Below are 17,468 nucleotides of genomic sequence, written 5' to 3' on the forward strand. Positions count from 1 at the left end.
GCTTCCCTATTGGCCGGCGCCCGGCGCGCGCGCCGCCCCCCGCGCGCTCCCATTGGCCGCGGCGCGCGAGGGCGGGGCCCCCGGCGCGGCCCCTCCGTGCTGCCCCCCGCTGCCCCGCGCGGGGGTTCCGCCGCCCGCCAGGCCCTGGGCGCCGGTGAGGAGCGGGCCGGGATTCCCGGGAATTCCCGGGATAACGGCAACGGTGGGAATCACGGCAACGGTGGGAATCACGGCAGCGGGGGAGACACAGGGCGGCGCGATTACCCGGGGCCGGGCGTGCTCGGACCGCCTCGGGGCTGCTGCCAGAGCCTGGAATGAGGGAATGGGAGCGGTGGGAATTTTTTGGGAATACGGGCTGGGAATTTGGGAATACGGGATGTGGGCTGGGGGAATGCGGAGCGCTGGAATCGCGCCTCTGGGGTTCGGGAATGCGGGATCTGGAATTCCTGGGATTCCCTGAGGGTTTTCCTGGAATTCTGAAGCGTTTCCTGGGAATAGCAGGATTTCCCTGGGAATCTGAAGATTTTTTTTTTTTCGCGATTCTGAGGATTTCCATGGGAATGTCAGGGTTTTCCTGGAATTCTGAGGAGTTCCCTGGGCATACCAGGAATTTCCCAGGAAAAGCTCCATCTGGGGGCTGCTCCAGCTCCATTTTTTCCCGGTTTTCCCTGCAGGAATCCCAAGAGGAATCCGTAAATCCCGGGATTGTTGCCTCTGGAAGCTCGAGATGCGTTAGAATTCCAAGAATTCCCAGAATTCCCTTTCCCAAAGGTAAGAGCAGAGCTGCTTTTCCCCGTTCCCGTTTATTCCCGGCTCTGCTGGGATCCCTGGAGTTCCTCTCCCGCCTTGGATCCCACATTTCCCTGATTCCCGGGAATGTTGGCGCTCACCCTGGATCTCCATTCCCGGCCGGGAAATCCCAAACCCCCGCCCTGATCCCGTTTTTCCATGGTTTTCCCAGGAATATTCCACCAGGAGTGCCATTCCCATCCAGGACATCCCAAATCCCTCTCTCCTGATCCCGTTTTTCCACATTTTTCCCGGTTTTTCCCGCTTTTTCCCAGGAATGCAGCACCATGCACCGCCTGGCCCTGTCGCCCTGACCGTTCCCATCCGGAACATCCCAAATCTCAATTTCCTGATCCCATTTTTCCACATTTTTTCCCCTGTTTTTCCAGGAATGCTGCACCCATTCCCATCCAGAACATCCTGAATCCCTTTCCTGATCCCGTTTTTCCCTGTTTTTCCCAGGGATGCCACACCATGTGCTGACCATTCCTATCCAGGAAATCCCAAATCCATTTCCTGATCCCTGTTTTTCCCGGAATGCTGCACCCATTCCCATCCAGAACATCCCAAATCCCTCTCTCCTGACCCCATTTTTCCCTGTTTTTCCCCATTTTCCCCCGTTTTCCCCCATTTTTCCCCATTTTTCCCAGACTGCAGGACCATGTGCTGACCATTCCGATCCAGGAAACCCCAAATCCCTTTCCTGATCCCGTTTTTTCCCCGTTTTTCCCCTGTTTTCCCCCTGTTTTTCCCCATTTTTCCCCATTTTCCCCCATTTTTACCCATTTTTCCCTGTTTTTCCCCATTTTTCCCAGACTGCATCACCGTGTGCTGACCATTCCCATCCAGAACATCCCAAATCCCTTTCCTGATCCCGTTTTTCCCCGTTTTTCCCCATTTTTCCCAGACTGCAGCACCGTGTGCTGACCATTCCTATCCGGGAAATCCCAAATCCCTTTCCTGATCCCGTTTTTCCCTGTTTTTACCCATTTTTCCCCATTTCCCCCCATTTTTCCTGGACTGCAGGATTGTGTGCTGACCATTCCCATCCAGGAAATCCCAAATCCCTTTCCTGATCCCATTTTCCCCCATTTTCTCCTGGTTTTCCCCGTTTTCCCCCCGTTTTCCCCCATTTTCCCCATTTTTCCCGGACTGCATCACCGAGTGCTGACCATTCCCATCCAGAACATCCCCAATCCCTCCCTCCTGATCCTGTTTTTCCCCGTTTTTCCCCATTTTCCCCCACTTCCCCCATTTTGCCCCATTTTTCCCCGTTTTTCCCAGACTGCAGCACCGTGTGCTGACCATTCCGATCCGGGAAATCCCAAATCCCTTTCCTGATCCCGTTTCCCCCCATTTTCCCCCATTTTCTCCCATTTTTCCCGGACTGCATCACCGAGTGCTGACCATTCCCATCCAGAACATCCCCAATCCCTCTCTCCTGACCCCGTTTTCCCATTTTTTTCCCCCCCCTCCTCTTCCTCCCCAGGAATGCAGCACCATGCGCTGCCTGGCCCGCCTCAGCTCCAAGGCTCTCCTGGCTCTCTGCTCCCTCCTGGCGCTGCTCTCCCTGCTGCTCTGGACCCGCTGCTCCCGCCACTCGGGGAGCGCCTCCGGAATTCCCCAGGGCGAGGAGGCCTCGCCGCAGGGCGCGCCGAGAGCGCCGGGAATGGCGGGGAGCGCCGGCAGGGCGCCGGGGCCCCGCTACGAGGAGATCGACTGCGTCATCAACGAGGAGCACACGGTGAAGGGGCGGCGCGAGGGCGGCGAGGTGTTCCTGCCCTTCAGCTGGGTGGAGAAATACTTCCAGGTGTACGGGCGCATCGCCCAGGCCGACGGCGCTGAGCGCTTCGAGTTCTCCCACAGCTACTCCAAGGTCTACGCCCAGCGCGCGCCGTACCGGCCCGACGGCGTCTTCATGTCCTTCGAGGGCTACAACGTGGAGCTCCGCGACCGGGTCAAGTGCATCAGCGGCGTGGAAGGTGGGCGTTCTTCCCGGGATGGGAGGGTCCTTAAATTGTGCTGGAAGTGCTCCTTGAAATGTGCTGGAAGTGCGGAGTGACCTGCGTGTTCTGGTGGGAATGGCGGTAGGGTCAAGTGCATCAGCGGCGTGGAAGGTGGGCGTTCTTCCCGGGAGTTTTCGGGGTTGGGAGGATCCTTAAAATGTGGTGGAAGTGCTCCTTGAAATGTGCTGGAAGTGCAGAGTGACCTGCGTGTTCTGGTGGGAATGGCGGTAGGGTCAAGTGCATCAGCGGCGTGGAAGGTGGGCGTTCTTCCCGGGATGGGAGGGTCCTTAAATTGTGCTGGAAGTGCTCCTTGAAATGTGCTGGAAGCGTGGAGTGACCTGCGTGTTCTGGTGGGAATGTGGGAATGGTGGTAGTGGCATGGAAGGTGAGAGCCCAGGGATTCACAAGAATTTTTGGGGTTGGGATGATCCTTAAAATGTGCTGGAAGTGCTCCTTGAAATGTGCTGGAAGTGTGGAGTGACCTGCGTGTTCTGGTGGGAATGGTGGTAGTGGCATGGAAGGTGAGAGCCTAGGGATTCATGAGAGTTTTTGGGGTTGGGGTGATCCTTAAAATGTGCTGGAAGTGCTCCTTGAAATGTGCTGGAAGTGCAGAGTGACCTGGATGTTCTGGTGGGAATGTGGGAATGGTGGTAGTGGCATGGAAGGTGAGAGCCCAGGGATTCACAAGAATTTTTGGGGTTGGGATGATCCTTAAAATGTGCTGGAAGTGCTCCTTGAAATGTGCTGGAAGCGTGGAGTGACCTGTGTGTTCTGGTGGGAATGGTGCTAGTGGCATGGAAGGTGAGAGCCCAGGGATTCACGAGAATTTTTGGGGTTGGGATGATCCTTAAAATGTGCTGGGAGTGCTCCTTGAAATGTCCTGGAAGTGTGGAGTGACCTGGATGTTCTGGTGGGAATGGCGGTAGGGTCAAGTGCGGTAGTAGCATGGAAGGTGGGGATTCTTCCCAGGAATTTTTGGGGTTGGGGTGATCCTTAAATTGTGCTGGAAGTGCTCCTTGAAATGTGCTGGAAGTGCGGAGTGACCTGCATGTTCTGGTGGGAATGGCGGTAGGGTCAAGTGCATCAGCGCCGTGGAAGGTGGGGGTTCTTCCCGGGATGGGAGGATCCTTAAAATGTGCTGGAAGTGCTCCTTGAAATGTGCTGGAAGTGTGGAGTGACCTGCGTGTTCTGGTGGGAATGGCGGTAGGGTCAAGTGCGGTAGTAGCATGGAAGGTGGGGATTCTTCCCAGGAATTTTTGGGGATGGGAGGATCCTTGAATTGTGCTGGAAGTGCTCCTTGAAATGTGCTGGAAGTGCGGAGTGACCTGCGTGTTCTGGTGGGAATGGGGGTAGGGTCAAGTGCGGCAGCGGCGTGGAAGGTGGGCGTTCTTCCCGGGATGGGAGGATCCTTGAAATGTGCTGGAAGTGCAGAGTGACCTGGATGTTCTGGTGGGAATGTGGGAATGGCAGTAGGGTCAAGTGCATCAGCGGCGTGGAAGGTGGGGATTCTTCCCAGGAATTTTCAGGGTTGGGAGGATCCTTGAAATGTGCTGGAAGTGCAGAGTGACCTGCGTCTTCTGGTGGGAAATGTGGGAATGGTGGTAGTGGCATGGAAGGTGAGAGCCCAGGGATTCATGAGAATTTTTGGGGTTGGGGTGATCCTTGAAATGTGCTGGAAGTGCTCTGTGGAATGTGCTGGAAGTGCGGAGTGACCTGCGTGTTCTGGTGGGAATGGGGGTAGGGTCAAGTGCGGCAGTGGCATGGAAGGTGGGATTCCCGGGAGTTTTTGGGGTTGGGGTGATCCTTAAATTGTGCTGGAAGTGCTCCTTGAAATGTGCTGGAAGTGTGGAGTGACCTGCGTGTTCTGGTGGGAATGGCGGTAGGGTCAAGTGCATTCAGCGGCGTGGAAGGTGGGCGTTCTTCCCAGGATGGGAGGATCCTTGAAATGTGCTGGAAGTGCTCCGTGAAATGTGCTGGAAGTGCGGAGTGACCTGGATGTTCTGGTGGGAATGGCGGTAGGGTCAAGTGCATCAGCGGCGTGGAAGGTGGGGATTCTTCCCAGGAATTTTCAGGGTTGGGAGGATCCTTGAAATGTGCTGGAAGTGCAGAGTGACCTGCGTCTTCTGGTGGGAAATGTGGGAATGGTGGTAGTGGCATGGAAGGTGAGAGCCCAGGGATTCATGAGAATTTTTGGGGTTGGGGTGATCCTTGAAATGTGCTGGAAGTGCTCTGTGGAATGTGCTGGAAGTGCGGAGTGACCTGCGTGTTCTGGTGGGAATGGGGGGTAGGGTCAAGTGCGGCAGTGGCATGGAAGGTGGGATTCCCGGGAGTTTTTGGGGTTGGGGTGATCCTTAAATTGTGCTGGAAGTGCTCCTTGAAATGTGCTGGAAGTGTGGAGTGACCTGCGTGTTCTGGTGGGAATGGCGGTAGGGTCAAGTGCATTCAGCGGCGTGGAAGGTGGGCGTTCTTCCCAGGATGGGAGGATCCTTGAAATGTGCTGGAAGTGCTCCGTGAAATGTGCTGGAAGTGCGGAGTGACCTGGATGTTCTGGTGGGAATGGCGGTAGGGTCAAGTGCATCAGCGGCGTGGAAGGTGGGGATTCTTCCCGGGAATTTTCAGGGTTGGGAGGGTCCTTGAAATGTGCTGGAAGTGCTCCTTGAAATGTGCTGGAAGTGCAGAGTGACCTGGATGTTCTGGTGGGAATGTGGGAATGGCGGTAGTGGCATGGAAGGTGAGAGCCCAGGGATTCACAAGAATTTTTGGGGTTGGGATGATCCTTAAAATGTGCTGGAAGTGCTCCGTGAAATGTGCTGGAAGCGTGGAGTGACCTGGATGTTCTGGTGGGAATGTGGGAATGGTGGTAGTGGCATGGAAGGTGAGAGCCTAGGGATTCATGAGAATTTTTGGGGTTGGGATGATCCTTGAAATGTGCTGGAAGTGCAGAGTGACCTGTGTGTTCTGGTGGGAATGGCGGTAGGGTCAAGTGCATCAGCGGCGTGGAAGGTGGGGATTCTTCCCGGGAGTTTTCAGGGATGGGAGGATCCTTAAAATGTGCTGGAAGTGTGGAGTGACCTGGATGTTCTGGTGGGAATGGCGGTAGGGTCAAGTGCGTCAGTGGCGTGGAAGGTGGGATTCCCGGGAGTTTTCGGGGATGGGAGGATCCTTAAAATGTGCTGGAAGTGCTCCTTGAAATGTGCTGGAAGTGTGGAGTGACCTGCGTGTTCTCGTGGGAATGTGGGGATTCCCGGGAGTTTTTGTGGTTGGGATGATCCTTAAAGTCTCCTGGAAGCGCTCCGTGAAATGTGCTGGAAGTGCAGAGCGACCTGGATTTGGTGATGGGAATGTGGGAATGGGGGTGGCACGGCAAGGTCCGTGACAGGCTCCAGGGTATCAGTGGAGTGGAAGGTGGGATTTTTCTGGGAAGCAGAGGATTCCCAGGAGTCTTCGGGATTGGGATGATCTTTAAAATGTGCTGGAAGTGCAAAGTGACGTGGATTTGGTGCTGGGAATGTGGGAAGGGAAATCTCATGTTTTGGGATTGGGGTGATCCTGAAAATCTGCTTGAAGTGCTCCTTAAAATGGTCTGGAAGTGGGAAGTGACCTGGATTTGGTGCTGGGAATGTGGGAATGAGGGAATGTGGGGATGGGGTTTTGTGGTGGCACCTCCGGCCTTGGGATCACCAGGGATGGGTGGGACAGGACACAGGGAATGGCTCCCAGTGCCAGAGGGTAGGGATGGATGGGATTTTGGGAAGGAGTTCCTGGCTGGGCTGGAATTCCCAGAGAAACTGTGGCTGCCCCTGCATCCTGGCCAGCTTGGAGCACCGTGGGATCGTGGAAGTGGCTGGAATGGGATGGGATTGAGGTTCCCCTTGCACCCAGCCCATTCCACAATTCCATAGAAGTCGGGAAGACCATGCCAGGGATTCCTCTGCCAGCTAAAACCAGGGAATTCCGGATTTCAGTGGGAAAAAGGGCCCAACCCCCTCCTTCCCCAGGACTTCCCTCTAACCTCCAACCGCGTTGATGGCGCTCCCGGAATTCTGGGGTGCAGAGGAGGAATTTTCCCCTCGTTCCAACGCTTTTTTCCGTGTTTTTTTCTCCCGGGCAGGAGTTCCTCTCTCCACGCAGTGGGGCCCTCAGGGCTACTTCTACCCCATCCAGATCGCCCAGTACGGGCTGAGCCACTACAGCAAGAACCTGACGGAGAAGCCGCCGCACGTGGAGGTGTACGAGACGGCGGGGGACGGGAACGGGAACGGGAACGGGAACGGGGAATGGACGGTGCCCAAGGGCTGCTCCCTCACCACCGTCTGGGACAAGTCCCGGCTCACCGGAGTCAAGCAGTTCTCCTGCCCAGGTGGGCGTTGGGAATTCCGGCGGGTGGTGGAGCAGGGAATGGGAGTTGGTGGGTGCTGGGGTTGTGTTTGGCCTTTGTTCCCAATCCTTGTTCCCAGTCCTTTGTTCCCAGTCCTTTGTTCCCAGTCCTTCATTCCCAGACCGTTTCATTCCCAATTCTTCGTTCCCAATCCTTTTCATTCCCAATCCTTCCATTCCCAGTCCTTTGTTCCCAATCCTTTTCATTCCTTATGCTTCATTTCCTGACCCCTTCACTCTTCATCCTTTTCATTCTCCATCCTTTTTCTTTCCCATCCTTTTTCTTACTAATCCTTCCTTCCCAGTCCTTTTCATTCCTTATCTTTCATTCCCAGTTCTCCATTCCCCATCCTTTCATTTCCCCATCCTTTTCATTCCCAGTCCTTCATTCCCAGTCCTTCATTCCCCATCCTTTTCATTCCCAGTCCTTCCTTCCCAATTTTACATTCCCCATCCTTTCAATCCCCATCCTTTTCATTCCCAGTCCTTCCTTCCCAATTTTACATTCCCCATCCTTTCATTCCCCATCCTTTTCATTCCCAGTCCTTCCTTCCCAATTTTACATTCCCCATCCTTTCATTCCCCATCCTTTTCATTCCCAGTCCTCCATTCCCCATCCTTTCATTTCCCCATCCTTTTCATTCCCAGTCCTTCATTCCCAGTCCTTCATTCCCCATCCTTTTCATTCCCAGTCCTTCATTCCCAGTCCTTCATTCCCCATCCTTTTCATTCCTTGTCCTCCATTCCCAATCCAATCAGGTGAAACAGCCCAGAAACGTTGAATTATTGAAGGGCTGCTCTAAAAGCTTTGGAATCCCTCCCGGGAGCGGGGCCGGCCTCTGGAACCCGCCCCAACCCTTTGGAAAGGGGAATCCTTCCGTGCTGAGCCGGCCTTCTCCGGGCTTGCTTTTTGCAGAGAGCTCCGAGGGCGTCTCCCTGGAGCTCAACAACGGCCGGGATTTCATCATCTCCTTCGACCTGAAGCTGCTGAGCAACGGCAGCGTGTCCGTGGTGCTGGAGACCACGGAGAGGAACCAGCTCTTCACCGTGCACTACGTGTCCAGCACGCAGCTCATCGCCCTCAGGGACAGGGACATCTTCTACGGCATCGGCGCGCGCGGCAGCTGGAGCACGCTCACCCGGGACCTGCTGACGGACCTCCGCAAGGGCGTGGGGCTCTCCAACACCAAGGCGGTGAAGCAAACCAAGATCATGCCCAAGCGGGTGCTGCGCTTGGTGGCCAAGGGCCGCGGCCTCCTGGACAACGTCACCATCTCGGCCACCGCCCACATGGCCGCCTTCTTCGCCGCCAGCCGCTGGCTGCTGCGCAACCAGGACGAGCGCGGCGGCTGGCCCATCATGGTCACCAGGAAGCTGGGAGAAGGCTTCAAATCCTTGGATCCGGGCTGGTACTCGGCCATGGCGCAAGGCCAGGCCATGTCCACGCTGGTCAGGGCCTACCAGCTGACCAAGGAGCCGGCGTTCCTGGGCGCGGCGCTCAGGGCCACGGCGCCCTTCAAGCTGCCGGCGGAGCAGCGCGGGGTCAAGGCGGTGTTCATGAACCGGCACGACTGGTACGAGGAGTATCCCACCACGCCCAGCTCCTTCGTGCTCAACGGCTTCATGTACTCCTTGATCGGCCTCTACGACCTGAAGGAGACGGCCGGGGAGAAGCTGGGCAAGGAGGCGCGGCTGCTCTACGAGCGCGGCATGGAGTCGCTCAAGGCCATGCTGCCGCTCTTCGACACCGGCTCGGGCACCATCTACGACCTGCGGCACTTCATGCTGGGCACGGCGCCCAACCTGGCGCGCTGGGACTACCACACCACCCACATCAACCAGCTGCAGCTGCTGGGCTCCATCGACGACGCGCCCGTCTTCAAGGAGTTCGTCAAGAGGTGGAAGAGCTACCTGCGGGGAGGGCGGGCCAAGCACAACTGAGCTCTTCCCCGCCCTTCCCGCGCTTCCGACGGGTCCTTCCCAAAAAAAAAAAAACCGCGGGCCTTAAAACTGCTCCGTCGGAAGGTTTGGGATCGGGGCGCTCTCCGGTGGTTGAGGCTGGGTTTTGTTGGGATTGGTTTTTCCTTTTCCAAGGAAAAGGTTTGCAGAAGCCATAGAAGTCTTGGAAGCGCGGTCGCTGCCTGGAGAGCTCGTCCAGGGCCTCTTAAACCGGGATTTTGTGTCCGTGTTGGAGCAGCTCCCGTGGGATGAGCGCCGTCCACGGGAATCACTCGGAGCCTGGGAGTGCGAAGTGTGGCTTTAAAGGGAGGGGGGGGTTTCCTAGGGATTCGCTTTTTTTGGGATGGAAAATCCGCGGTTGGAATTTTTTGCCAGTTCTCTGCCTGGAGATCCTGGAGCTGGAGGGTTTTTTCATGGAAAACACGTGCCCGGCATCATGGAAGCACAACTGGGAGCCTGGAGCACAACAGCCCCAGGCCACCAGCACCGGTGTCCCCTCGGAGCTGGGATCCCCTTTCCCGGTCACTGGAATTCCCTCGGAGCTGGGATCCTTATCCCAGTCACTGGAATTCCCTCAGAGCTGGGATCCCTTGTTGGAGTCACCGGTGTCCCCTCGGAGCTGGGATCCCCTTTCCCGGTCCCTGGAATTCCCTCGGAGCTGGGATCCCTTGTTGGAGTCACCGGTGTCCCCTCGGAGCTGGGATCCTTATCCCAGTCACTGGAATTCCCTCGGAGCTGGGATCCCCTTTCCCAGTCACTGGAATTCCCTCGGAGCTGGGATCCCCTTTCCCAGTCACCGGTGTCCCCTCGGAGCTGGGATCCCCTTTCCTGGTCACTGGAATTCCCGCGGAGCTGGGATCCTTATCCCAGTCACTGGAATTCCCTCAGAGCTGGGATCCCTTGTTGGAGTCACCGGCGTCCCCTCGGAGCTGGGATCCCCTTTCCTGGTCACTGGAATTCCCACGGAGCTGGGATCCTTATCCCTGTCACCGGTGTCCCCTCAGATCTGGGATCCCTTTTCCTGGAGCTCCGTGTTTTCTGTGGGATTTTGCAATTCCATCTGGGATGTTCCTCAGAGCACTGGGGGCATTTTTGGGAATTGCTGAGCGGGACATGGAGCTCGTCCAGAGTTCCTCAGGAAGTTCAAGAATTCGGGAATTTTCATTTTTCTCCTGCTCCAGCCCATCCGGCATTTTAACAGTTCCATCCCAGAGGGTTTTCCCAGCTCTCCCTGGGCTGGAATTCCCAGAGAAGCTGTGGCTGCCTCTGGATCCCTGGAATGTCCAAGGCCAGCTTGGAGCAGCCTGGGACCGTGGAAGGTCCCTATGGAATGGGATGAGCTTTAAGGTCCTTCCCACCAAACCATTCCATGATTCCATGATCCCACTGGCTGCGTGATCGCCAACTCCTGGATGGACTTTGGGAATTCCCACTGCTCCCATTCCATGGTGGAGCTGATCCCCATCCCAAAATCCCGGGCACAAGGACAACACCCATCTCCATCTTTTTATTGCTTTCATTTTTTGAGGCTTTTCCCTCATTTCTCACCGATCCCGGAGCGACTTTTTCCGCGTGCTCCGGTCGGATCCACCCATCCGATGGATGGCGGAGGAGAAATTCCAATACCAAAGGTAGCAGAGGGGAATTTTTTCCATGCCCATGGAAACGCAACGGACACAAACCCACCCCAAACCTGGGATTCCTTCCCAAAAATCCGCTCTGTCCTCCCCCCGCGTGTCCCTTCCATCGTTTTCCCAGCTGGAAAACCCGGAGGGCCTCCTTGGGTGCTGCTCCAGGATGGTTCTGGTGCCTTACAGAGGCCGGAATTCCTCTTGGTTGGGTTTTTTGGGAATCGATGCCGATGGTGGGGTTGGAGCGCGGCAGATTTTCCCGCTCCGGAAGCACTCGGAAGCGCGGGATGGGCATTCCAAGGTTGTCCCTCCTGTCCCACCTCTTGTCCTTCCATCACCTTCTGGTGGCCTTAGACAGGTGGAGCTTCCAGGAATCCCCAGAGGCTGTAAATCCATGGAGAATCCATGGGGATATTCCTGATATTCCTTAAATTCCGTTGTGCATTGGAAGAGGATCCTTGACCATGCCAGCAGTGCCCAAAACTTCATGGAATTCATTCCAGTTTGGGATCTTTTTGTTCATTTTCCATCTTCAAGCTCCCAAAGATCTTTGGGACCAAGATCAGCTTCGATCCCAGATTTTCCTCTGGAGATCCATTGGCCCTTCCCATGGGATCCTTTCTCCATGGACACCGCTGGAAGTTTGGGATGGAGCATTCCAAGATTGTCCTTCCATCACCTTCTGGTGGCCTTAGCACAGCTGGAGCTTCCAGGAATCCCCACCAGAGGCTGCAATTCCATGGAGAACCCGTGGGGAATTCCTGATATTCCTTAAATTCCATTGTGCGTTGGAAGAGGACCCTTGGCCATGGAGCCGACCCCCAAAACATCTTGGAATTCTTTCCGGTTTGGGATTTCTTCGTTCATTTCCATCTTCAAACTCCCAGAGATCTTTGGGACCAAGATCATCTTCGATCCCAGATTTTCACCCGGAGATCCGTTGGCTCTTCCCGTGGGATCCCCTCTCCGTGGCTCCCCCACCCCAACAACACAAGCACAACCTTCCCTGGGATCCGGCATTCCCTGGGATCCGGCGTTCCCTGGGATCCAGCATTCCCTGGGATCCGGCATTCCCTGGGATCCGGCGTTCCCTGGGATCGGGCGTTCCCTGGGATCCGGCATTCCCTGGGATCCGGGCGTTCCCTGGGATTCAGCGTTCCCTGGGATTCAGCGTTCCCTGGGATCCGGCATTCCCTGGGATCCGGGCGTTCCCTGGGATCCGGCATTCCCTGGGATCCGGGCGTTCCCTGGGATCCGGGCTTTCCCTGGAAGCCGCTCATTCCCGTTCTCCTCCTCCCCGGGCGTGGCTTGGCTGGGATTTTGTTGGATTTTCCGGGATTTTCCCGAGGATCCCGATGGAAAATATGCAATAATTTGTTTACAGGATGCTCCGGGCAGGGCGCTCCTTTAAGCACAATGTGCACAGGATAGTTTTGTATTCCGCCCCTCCGGAATTTTTGGCGGGAAGAGGTTCTCCTACGTTTCTATGGGACATTGGGAATGCTTGGAAAGCTTTCTAAGACTGGGAAATAAATTTTTTTATCTTAAGAAAAAAAAAAAAAAAAAACAAAACCTTGGGATGTCTTCCTTATTTGGGGATTTTCCAAGTATTTTATTTTCCAAACGTATTCCAAGTTTTTTTTTTTTTTTTTTTCCCTGTGGTGGCTTTGAGGTGTCGTGGTTTTAAGGAGGTTTTCTTCTGGAAAAGTGGGAAAATGTGGATTTTTCCCGTTAATTAAGGGTTTGGTGATTAAGGGAAGGAGCACGAGTGGTGGATTCCTGCTGGGAATTATTCCTGGTAAATCCAGCTCCTTTGGAGTTTTTTGGGATTTGTTAAATGAGGATTTTAACGGAGCGGTCACTAAAAATATCCCAGTGTTGGGAATGGGGAAATGCAGCTCCAGGGAATCCCAGAGCCCCTTCCAGGAATCCAGGGAGAGCTGGAGAGGGATTGGGATCAGGGATGGAGGGGCAGGACACGGGGAATGGCTGGAAAAGTGGAGATTTAGATGGATCTTGGGAAGAAATTCCCAGCTGGGGTGGAATTCCCAGAGGAGCTGTGGTTGCCCCTGGATCCTGGGAATGTCCAAGGCTGGATTGGAGCACCCTGGGATAGGGAAAGGTGTCCCTGCACATCCCACCCAAAATATTCCGGGATTCTCCCGAGTGCTTCCCGTTCCTTGGCACGCTGGGATAGAAAAAAGCCTTGGGGCATCCCTGAAGGTGGGAACGGAATTCCAGAGCCCTGGGAAGCCTTGTCCAGGGAAAAGCCCTGTCCCAGTGCCGGCAGGACGGGGTTAATTCCCAGGAATTCCCAGGACTTTCCTGCGGGATTGAAGTTCGGGATAGAGCTGGGAATCCACCAGCCCTGCCCGGCTCCGCTTCTCCCACTTCCTGAATAACTAAGGGATAATAATTAATAATAATAATAATTAATAATAATAAACGAAGCCCGCTCGTCCCTCTCCATCCCGCTGAACTCTTCTGCTCTCTGAATTTGGGGAAAGCCATTCCCAGCGGGACACTGCAGGAAAAGCAGCAGGGATTTTTGGGAAGCAGAACGGGGAAAACCCGCCGGGCTGGGATTTATTCCCGTCCAGCTGGGAATAATCTGGGAATGAGCAGCCGCGGGAGGGCTGGAATTGCCAGGCTCCTCTGGAAGAGCTCCGGGAGTTTTCCAGAGGCGCTGGGAGCAGGGCTGGGAATTGATATTTTTTCCTGCTTTTTTTCCACTTCCTCGCCGCTGGATCCGATCCCGGCCGCGTTTGGCCGCGCTGATTTCCGGGTTTATCTGGGAACCTTTTTTTTTCCCTTGGACGAGCCAGGGTTCATTCTCTCCCAAAACCTGGGAATTGCCGGCTCTGGGATCATCCCTGTGGGCGCTTCCTGGCGGGATCGTGCCTCTGGAAAAGCCGCGCCCGCCCGGCCGGGTGTTCCATGTGGGCAGTGTTTGTTCCCAGCTGAGTAATCCCGGGATTTGGAGGCAGCGCTGGAAAACGCCGCATCCAGCGTCCCGTAAGTCCCGGCTTTTCCCCCGCTCCGGCATTCCCAGCTTCTCCCGCTGATCCCGAGGGTCGGCTCCCGGGAAGTTCGGGAATGCGGGAATGGGAATGGGGATGGGAGAAGTGCCGGAGCACCGGGAGCATTCCCAGCCCTCCCACGGCTCCCGGCGCGGGGGATCGCGGAATTCCCGGGAAGTTTCACTCGGGAGCGGGATGGGGTCTGGGATCCCCCAATCCCGGCTGGGAGCGGCGGATTTCTGGCATGGAAAAGCTGCTGCTCCCGGCGGATCCCGGCGAATTCCAGCGGCAACAACAACAACAACAACTCCCACAAAGGCGCCGTTGTCCCGCCGGGAACGGTCCCGGCGCGGCCCGCGCTGCTCCCGGCCGCTCCCGGAGTTTTCCAGCGCTGCTCCCGCTCTCCCGGCGCCGCTGGAAACGCGTCCAGGGCCGCTCGGGAATTCCCGAATATTCCCGGCCCGTGGGAAAGCGCCGCTGGAGCTGGCACGGGGCGAGGGATGTGCCGGGGTGTGCCAGGGAGAGCCGTGCCAGGGGGTGGGGTCTGCCGTGGGGAGGGACATTCCATAGGAAAGGACATTCCATAGGGAAGGACATTCCATAGGGAAGGATGTGCTGTGGGGAGAGGGAAGGGAAGGGAAGGGAAGGGAAGGGAAGGGAAGGGAAGGGAAGGGAAGGGAAGGGAAGGGAAGGGAAGGGAAGGGAAGGGAAGGGAAGGGAAGGGAAGGGAAGGGAAGGGAAGGGAAGGGAAGGGAAGGGAAGGGAAGGAAGGAAAGGAAAGGAAAGGAAAGGAAAGGAAAGGAAAGGAAAGGAAAGGAAAGGAAAGGAAAGGAAAGGAAAGGAAAGGAAAGGAAAGGAAAGGAAAGGAAAGGAAAGGAAAGGAAAGGAAAGGAAAGGAAAGGAAAGGAAAGGAAAGGGAGAAGGAAAGGAAAGGAAAGGAAAGGAAAGGGAGAAGGGAAGGAAAGGAGCCATGGGAGCTGTGCCATGGGCAGAGGACGGTGACAAGGTGACAGGGCCGGGCTCCTGGCACCAGGGCGGGTGGCAGTGGTGCCAGGTGGGGACATTGGTGCCAGGTGGGGACATTCCCCAGCGGAGCCTGGGGCCAGCCGGGAGCTCCCGGGCCGGGACAGCCTCGAGAGGGGTCGGGTGGGGCTGGGGGGAACCGGCGGAGGGAGAGGAGGAGGAGGAGGAGGAGGAGGAAGAGAAGTAGGAGGAGGAGGAAGAGGAGCTGTTGGAGCTGGGTGAAGCCGCAGCGCTGGCAGAGGTGACTCACAGCGGTCACAGCCCCGCCGTGTCCCCATCCCCATCCCAATCCCATTCCCGGCTGGGAAGAGCCGGAGGAGGAGGGAGAGGAGGAGGAGGAGGAGGAGGAAGAGGAGGAGGAGGAGGAGGAGGAGGAGGAGGAAGCCGGCCGGGCCGCAGGGAGGGCCTGGTCCCGGTGACTCACGGCCCTCACTGCGCTCCCAAACCACAAATTCCTGCCTGAGGCCCGGCCTGGAGCCTCCTCCTGCTTCCCACTGGGAACAGGGAATTGGGAACTGGGACAGGGAACAGGGAATGGGAACTGGGAAGAGGGAACAGGGAACGGGGAATAGGGAACTGGGAATTGGGAACAGGGAATGGGGAATAGGGAACAAGGAACAGGGAATTGGGAACTGGGACAGGGAACTGGGAATGGGGATTAGGGAACAGGGAATAGGGAACGGGGAATGGGGAATAGGGAATAGGGAACAAGGAACAGGGACAGGGAATTGGGAACAGGGAACGGGGAATAGGGAACAAGGAACAGGGAATAGGGACAGGGAACAAGGAAAAGGGAAGAGATCCCTGCTGCAGGAATGGCTGGGCCGGGATGGATCCGGGTGCTCCCAGCTCGGGGATCCCATCCAGGGGCTCTGTGCACAGGGGGATCCTGCACCTGGCAGGAGCGGGATCTCTGGAATGGCTCGTGCCTCTGGAATGGCTCGTGCCTCGGGAATGGCTCATTCCTTCGCCCTCTGAGAATCCCAGAATCCCAGGTCGGAAGGACCCTTAAATCTCATCTCATTCCAACCTCGGCCATCGCAGGGACCCTTCCATGAACAGATCCCAGCCTGGCCCTGGGCACTGCCAGGGATCCGGGGGCAGCCACAGCTGCTCTGGGAATTCTATCTCAGCCAGGAATTCCCAATTCCCAATCTCCCACCCATCCCTGCCCTCTGGCAGTGGGAGCCATTCCCTGGGTCCTGTCCCTCCAGGTCTTGTCCCCAGTCCCTCTCCAGCTCTCCTGGAGCCCCTTCAGGCCCTGCCAGGGGCTCTGAGGATTCCCTGGAGCCTTCTCTGGATTCACTGTGGAAAACTGCAGGAATTCTCTGGGATCTGGGGGCTGCAGGCTCCGTGGAGCTTTGAGGCAGCACCTCGGTGCTTCCAGAGCCCTGGGAAGCCCCGGATTCCCAATTCCCCATTCCCAGTTCCCAATTCCCCATTCCCAGTTCTCAATTCCCAATTCCCCATTCCCAGTTCCCAATTCCCCATCCCCAGTTCTCAATTCCCAATTCCCAATTCCCAGTTCCCCATTCCCAGTTCCCAATTCCCCATTCCCAGTTCCCCATTCCCAGTTCCCCATTCCCAGTTCCCCATTCCCAATTCCCCATTCCCCATTCCCAGTTCCCCATTCCGAGTTCTCAATTCCCCATTCCCCATTCCCAATTCCCCATTCCCAGTTCCCCATTCCCAATTCCCCACTCCCTATTCCTGATTCCCGTCTAATCTTTAACCGGAGGCGTTTCCAGCTGGGTTTTGTTGGTTCATTGCTCTCCTGCCTCATTAATTTTCCCCTCCCTCTCCGGCCATTCCCAGTGTTCCGGGGCTTTTCCTGGAGCTGCCTCACACCGGAGCTGGCAGAGGTAGGGCTGGGATAGGAGGGAATCCAGGGAATTCCAGGGGCTGGGAAAGGGGTTCTTTGGGAACGGCCCTGTGGCACACCCAAGGGCTGGATCCCGCTGGGAATTTGGGATGGCTGGAGCAGCTGGAATGGCAGCCCAGGATGCTGCAGAGCTCCGGAATCCTCCGGAATCCCTCCGGATCCCTTGGGATCCCGGGAATCCAGAACCTTGGATCCCTCTGGATCCTGGTGGGACTGAGCTGAGCAGGAGCTCCCTTCCCGCTTTTCCTGCTCCGGGCAGGAGGGAAGGAGGGATTGTGGATTTTTCCCTTGATTTCCCAGAGCGGAGGCGGCGCTGCCAACGCCAGGATCGGGTAAGAGCCGGAGCCGGGATATTCCATGGGAGTGGGAAAGGGGATCCAGCCAGGATCCCGTGTCCCTCCCGCTTCCCGAGGGACCTTCCTGCATCCAGGGATCCCGAGGTGATCCCGAGGTGATCCCACATCCCTCTGGATCTGTTGGAATTCCCGTCCCTCTGGGAAGTGGGATCAGCCTTCTCCCGCTGCTCCCTTGGGATCCCAGCAGCCCTCAGGGGATGGATGCTCCCCATCCCCTTGGGATACAATTCCCTTTGGGAGTTGGGGTTTGGGGTTTGGGATGGGACCCCGCGCCGCATCCCAGGAATTCTCATCCCCTCCAGGCCGTCCTGATCCTGGGAATCGCAGCGGGAGCAGCGCCATTCCCGCGGGATGCAGCCGGGAGGGCTTTGAGGCGCCATCCCAAGGGAAGCCGAGCTGGAAAAGGCCCGGATCCGGAGCCGGCC

At 56.7% G+C, this 17,468-nt stretch overlaps 1 protein-coding gene across 3 annotated transcripts; it reads left to right on the top strand.

Annotated features, from left to right (window-relative positions):
• The first annotated feature begins 64 nt into the window (after positions 1-64).
• GLCE (glucuronic acid epimerase) lies at positions 65-12,333 on the top strand. Of its 3 annotated transcripts, none has more exons than XM_053988642.1 (5): positions 65-154; positions 675-771; positions 2,279-2,771; positions 6,907-7,024; positions 8,089-12,333. In XM_053988642.1, exons 3-5 carry the CDS (start codon positions 2,291-2,293, stop codon positions 9,287-9,289), a joined length of 1,800 nt encoding a protein of 599 aa, XP_053844617.1. In that variant the 5' UTR covers positions 65-154; positions 675-771; positions 2,279-2,290; the 3' UTR covers positions 9,290-12,333. The 3 variants fall into 3 exon arrangements, with proteins under 3 accessions (XP_053844617.1, XP_053844619.1, XP_053844618.1); XM_053988644.1 differs by having other exon boundaries at positions 6,907-7,155; positions 8,089-9,204; XM_053988643.1 differs by lacking the exon at positions 65-154 and adding an exon at positions 183-202.
• Positions 12,334-17,468: the final 5,135 nt, after the last annotated feature.

Source organism: Vidua macroura, chromosome 12 (assembly GCF_024509145.1).
Source record: "Vidua macroura isolate BioBank_ID:100142 chromosome 12, ASM2450914v1, whole genome shotgun sequence".
NCBI lineage: Eukaryota > Metazoa > Chordata > Aves > Passeriformes > Viduidae > Vidua > Vidua macroura.

What these genes read in the sequence shown, in the direction of transcription:
- GLCE (XM_053988642.1), top strand. Translation starts at nt 2,291, where the DNA reads ATGCGCTGCCTGGCCCGCCTCAGCTCCAAGGCTCTCCTGGCTCTCTGC. An exon ending in GTGCATCAGCGGCGTGGAAG is followed by an intron (nt 2,772 to 6,906) that starts GTGGGCGTTCTT and finishes TCTCCCGGGCAG; the next exon opens with GAGTTCCTCTCTCCACGCAG. An exon ending in AAGCCGCCGCACGTGGAGGT is followed by an intron (nt 7,025 to 8,088) that starts GTACGAGACGGC and finishes TGCTTTTTGCAG; the next exon opens with AGAGCTCCGAGGGCGTCTCC.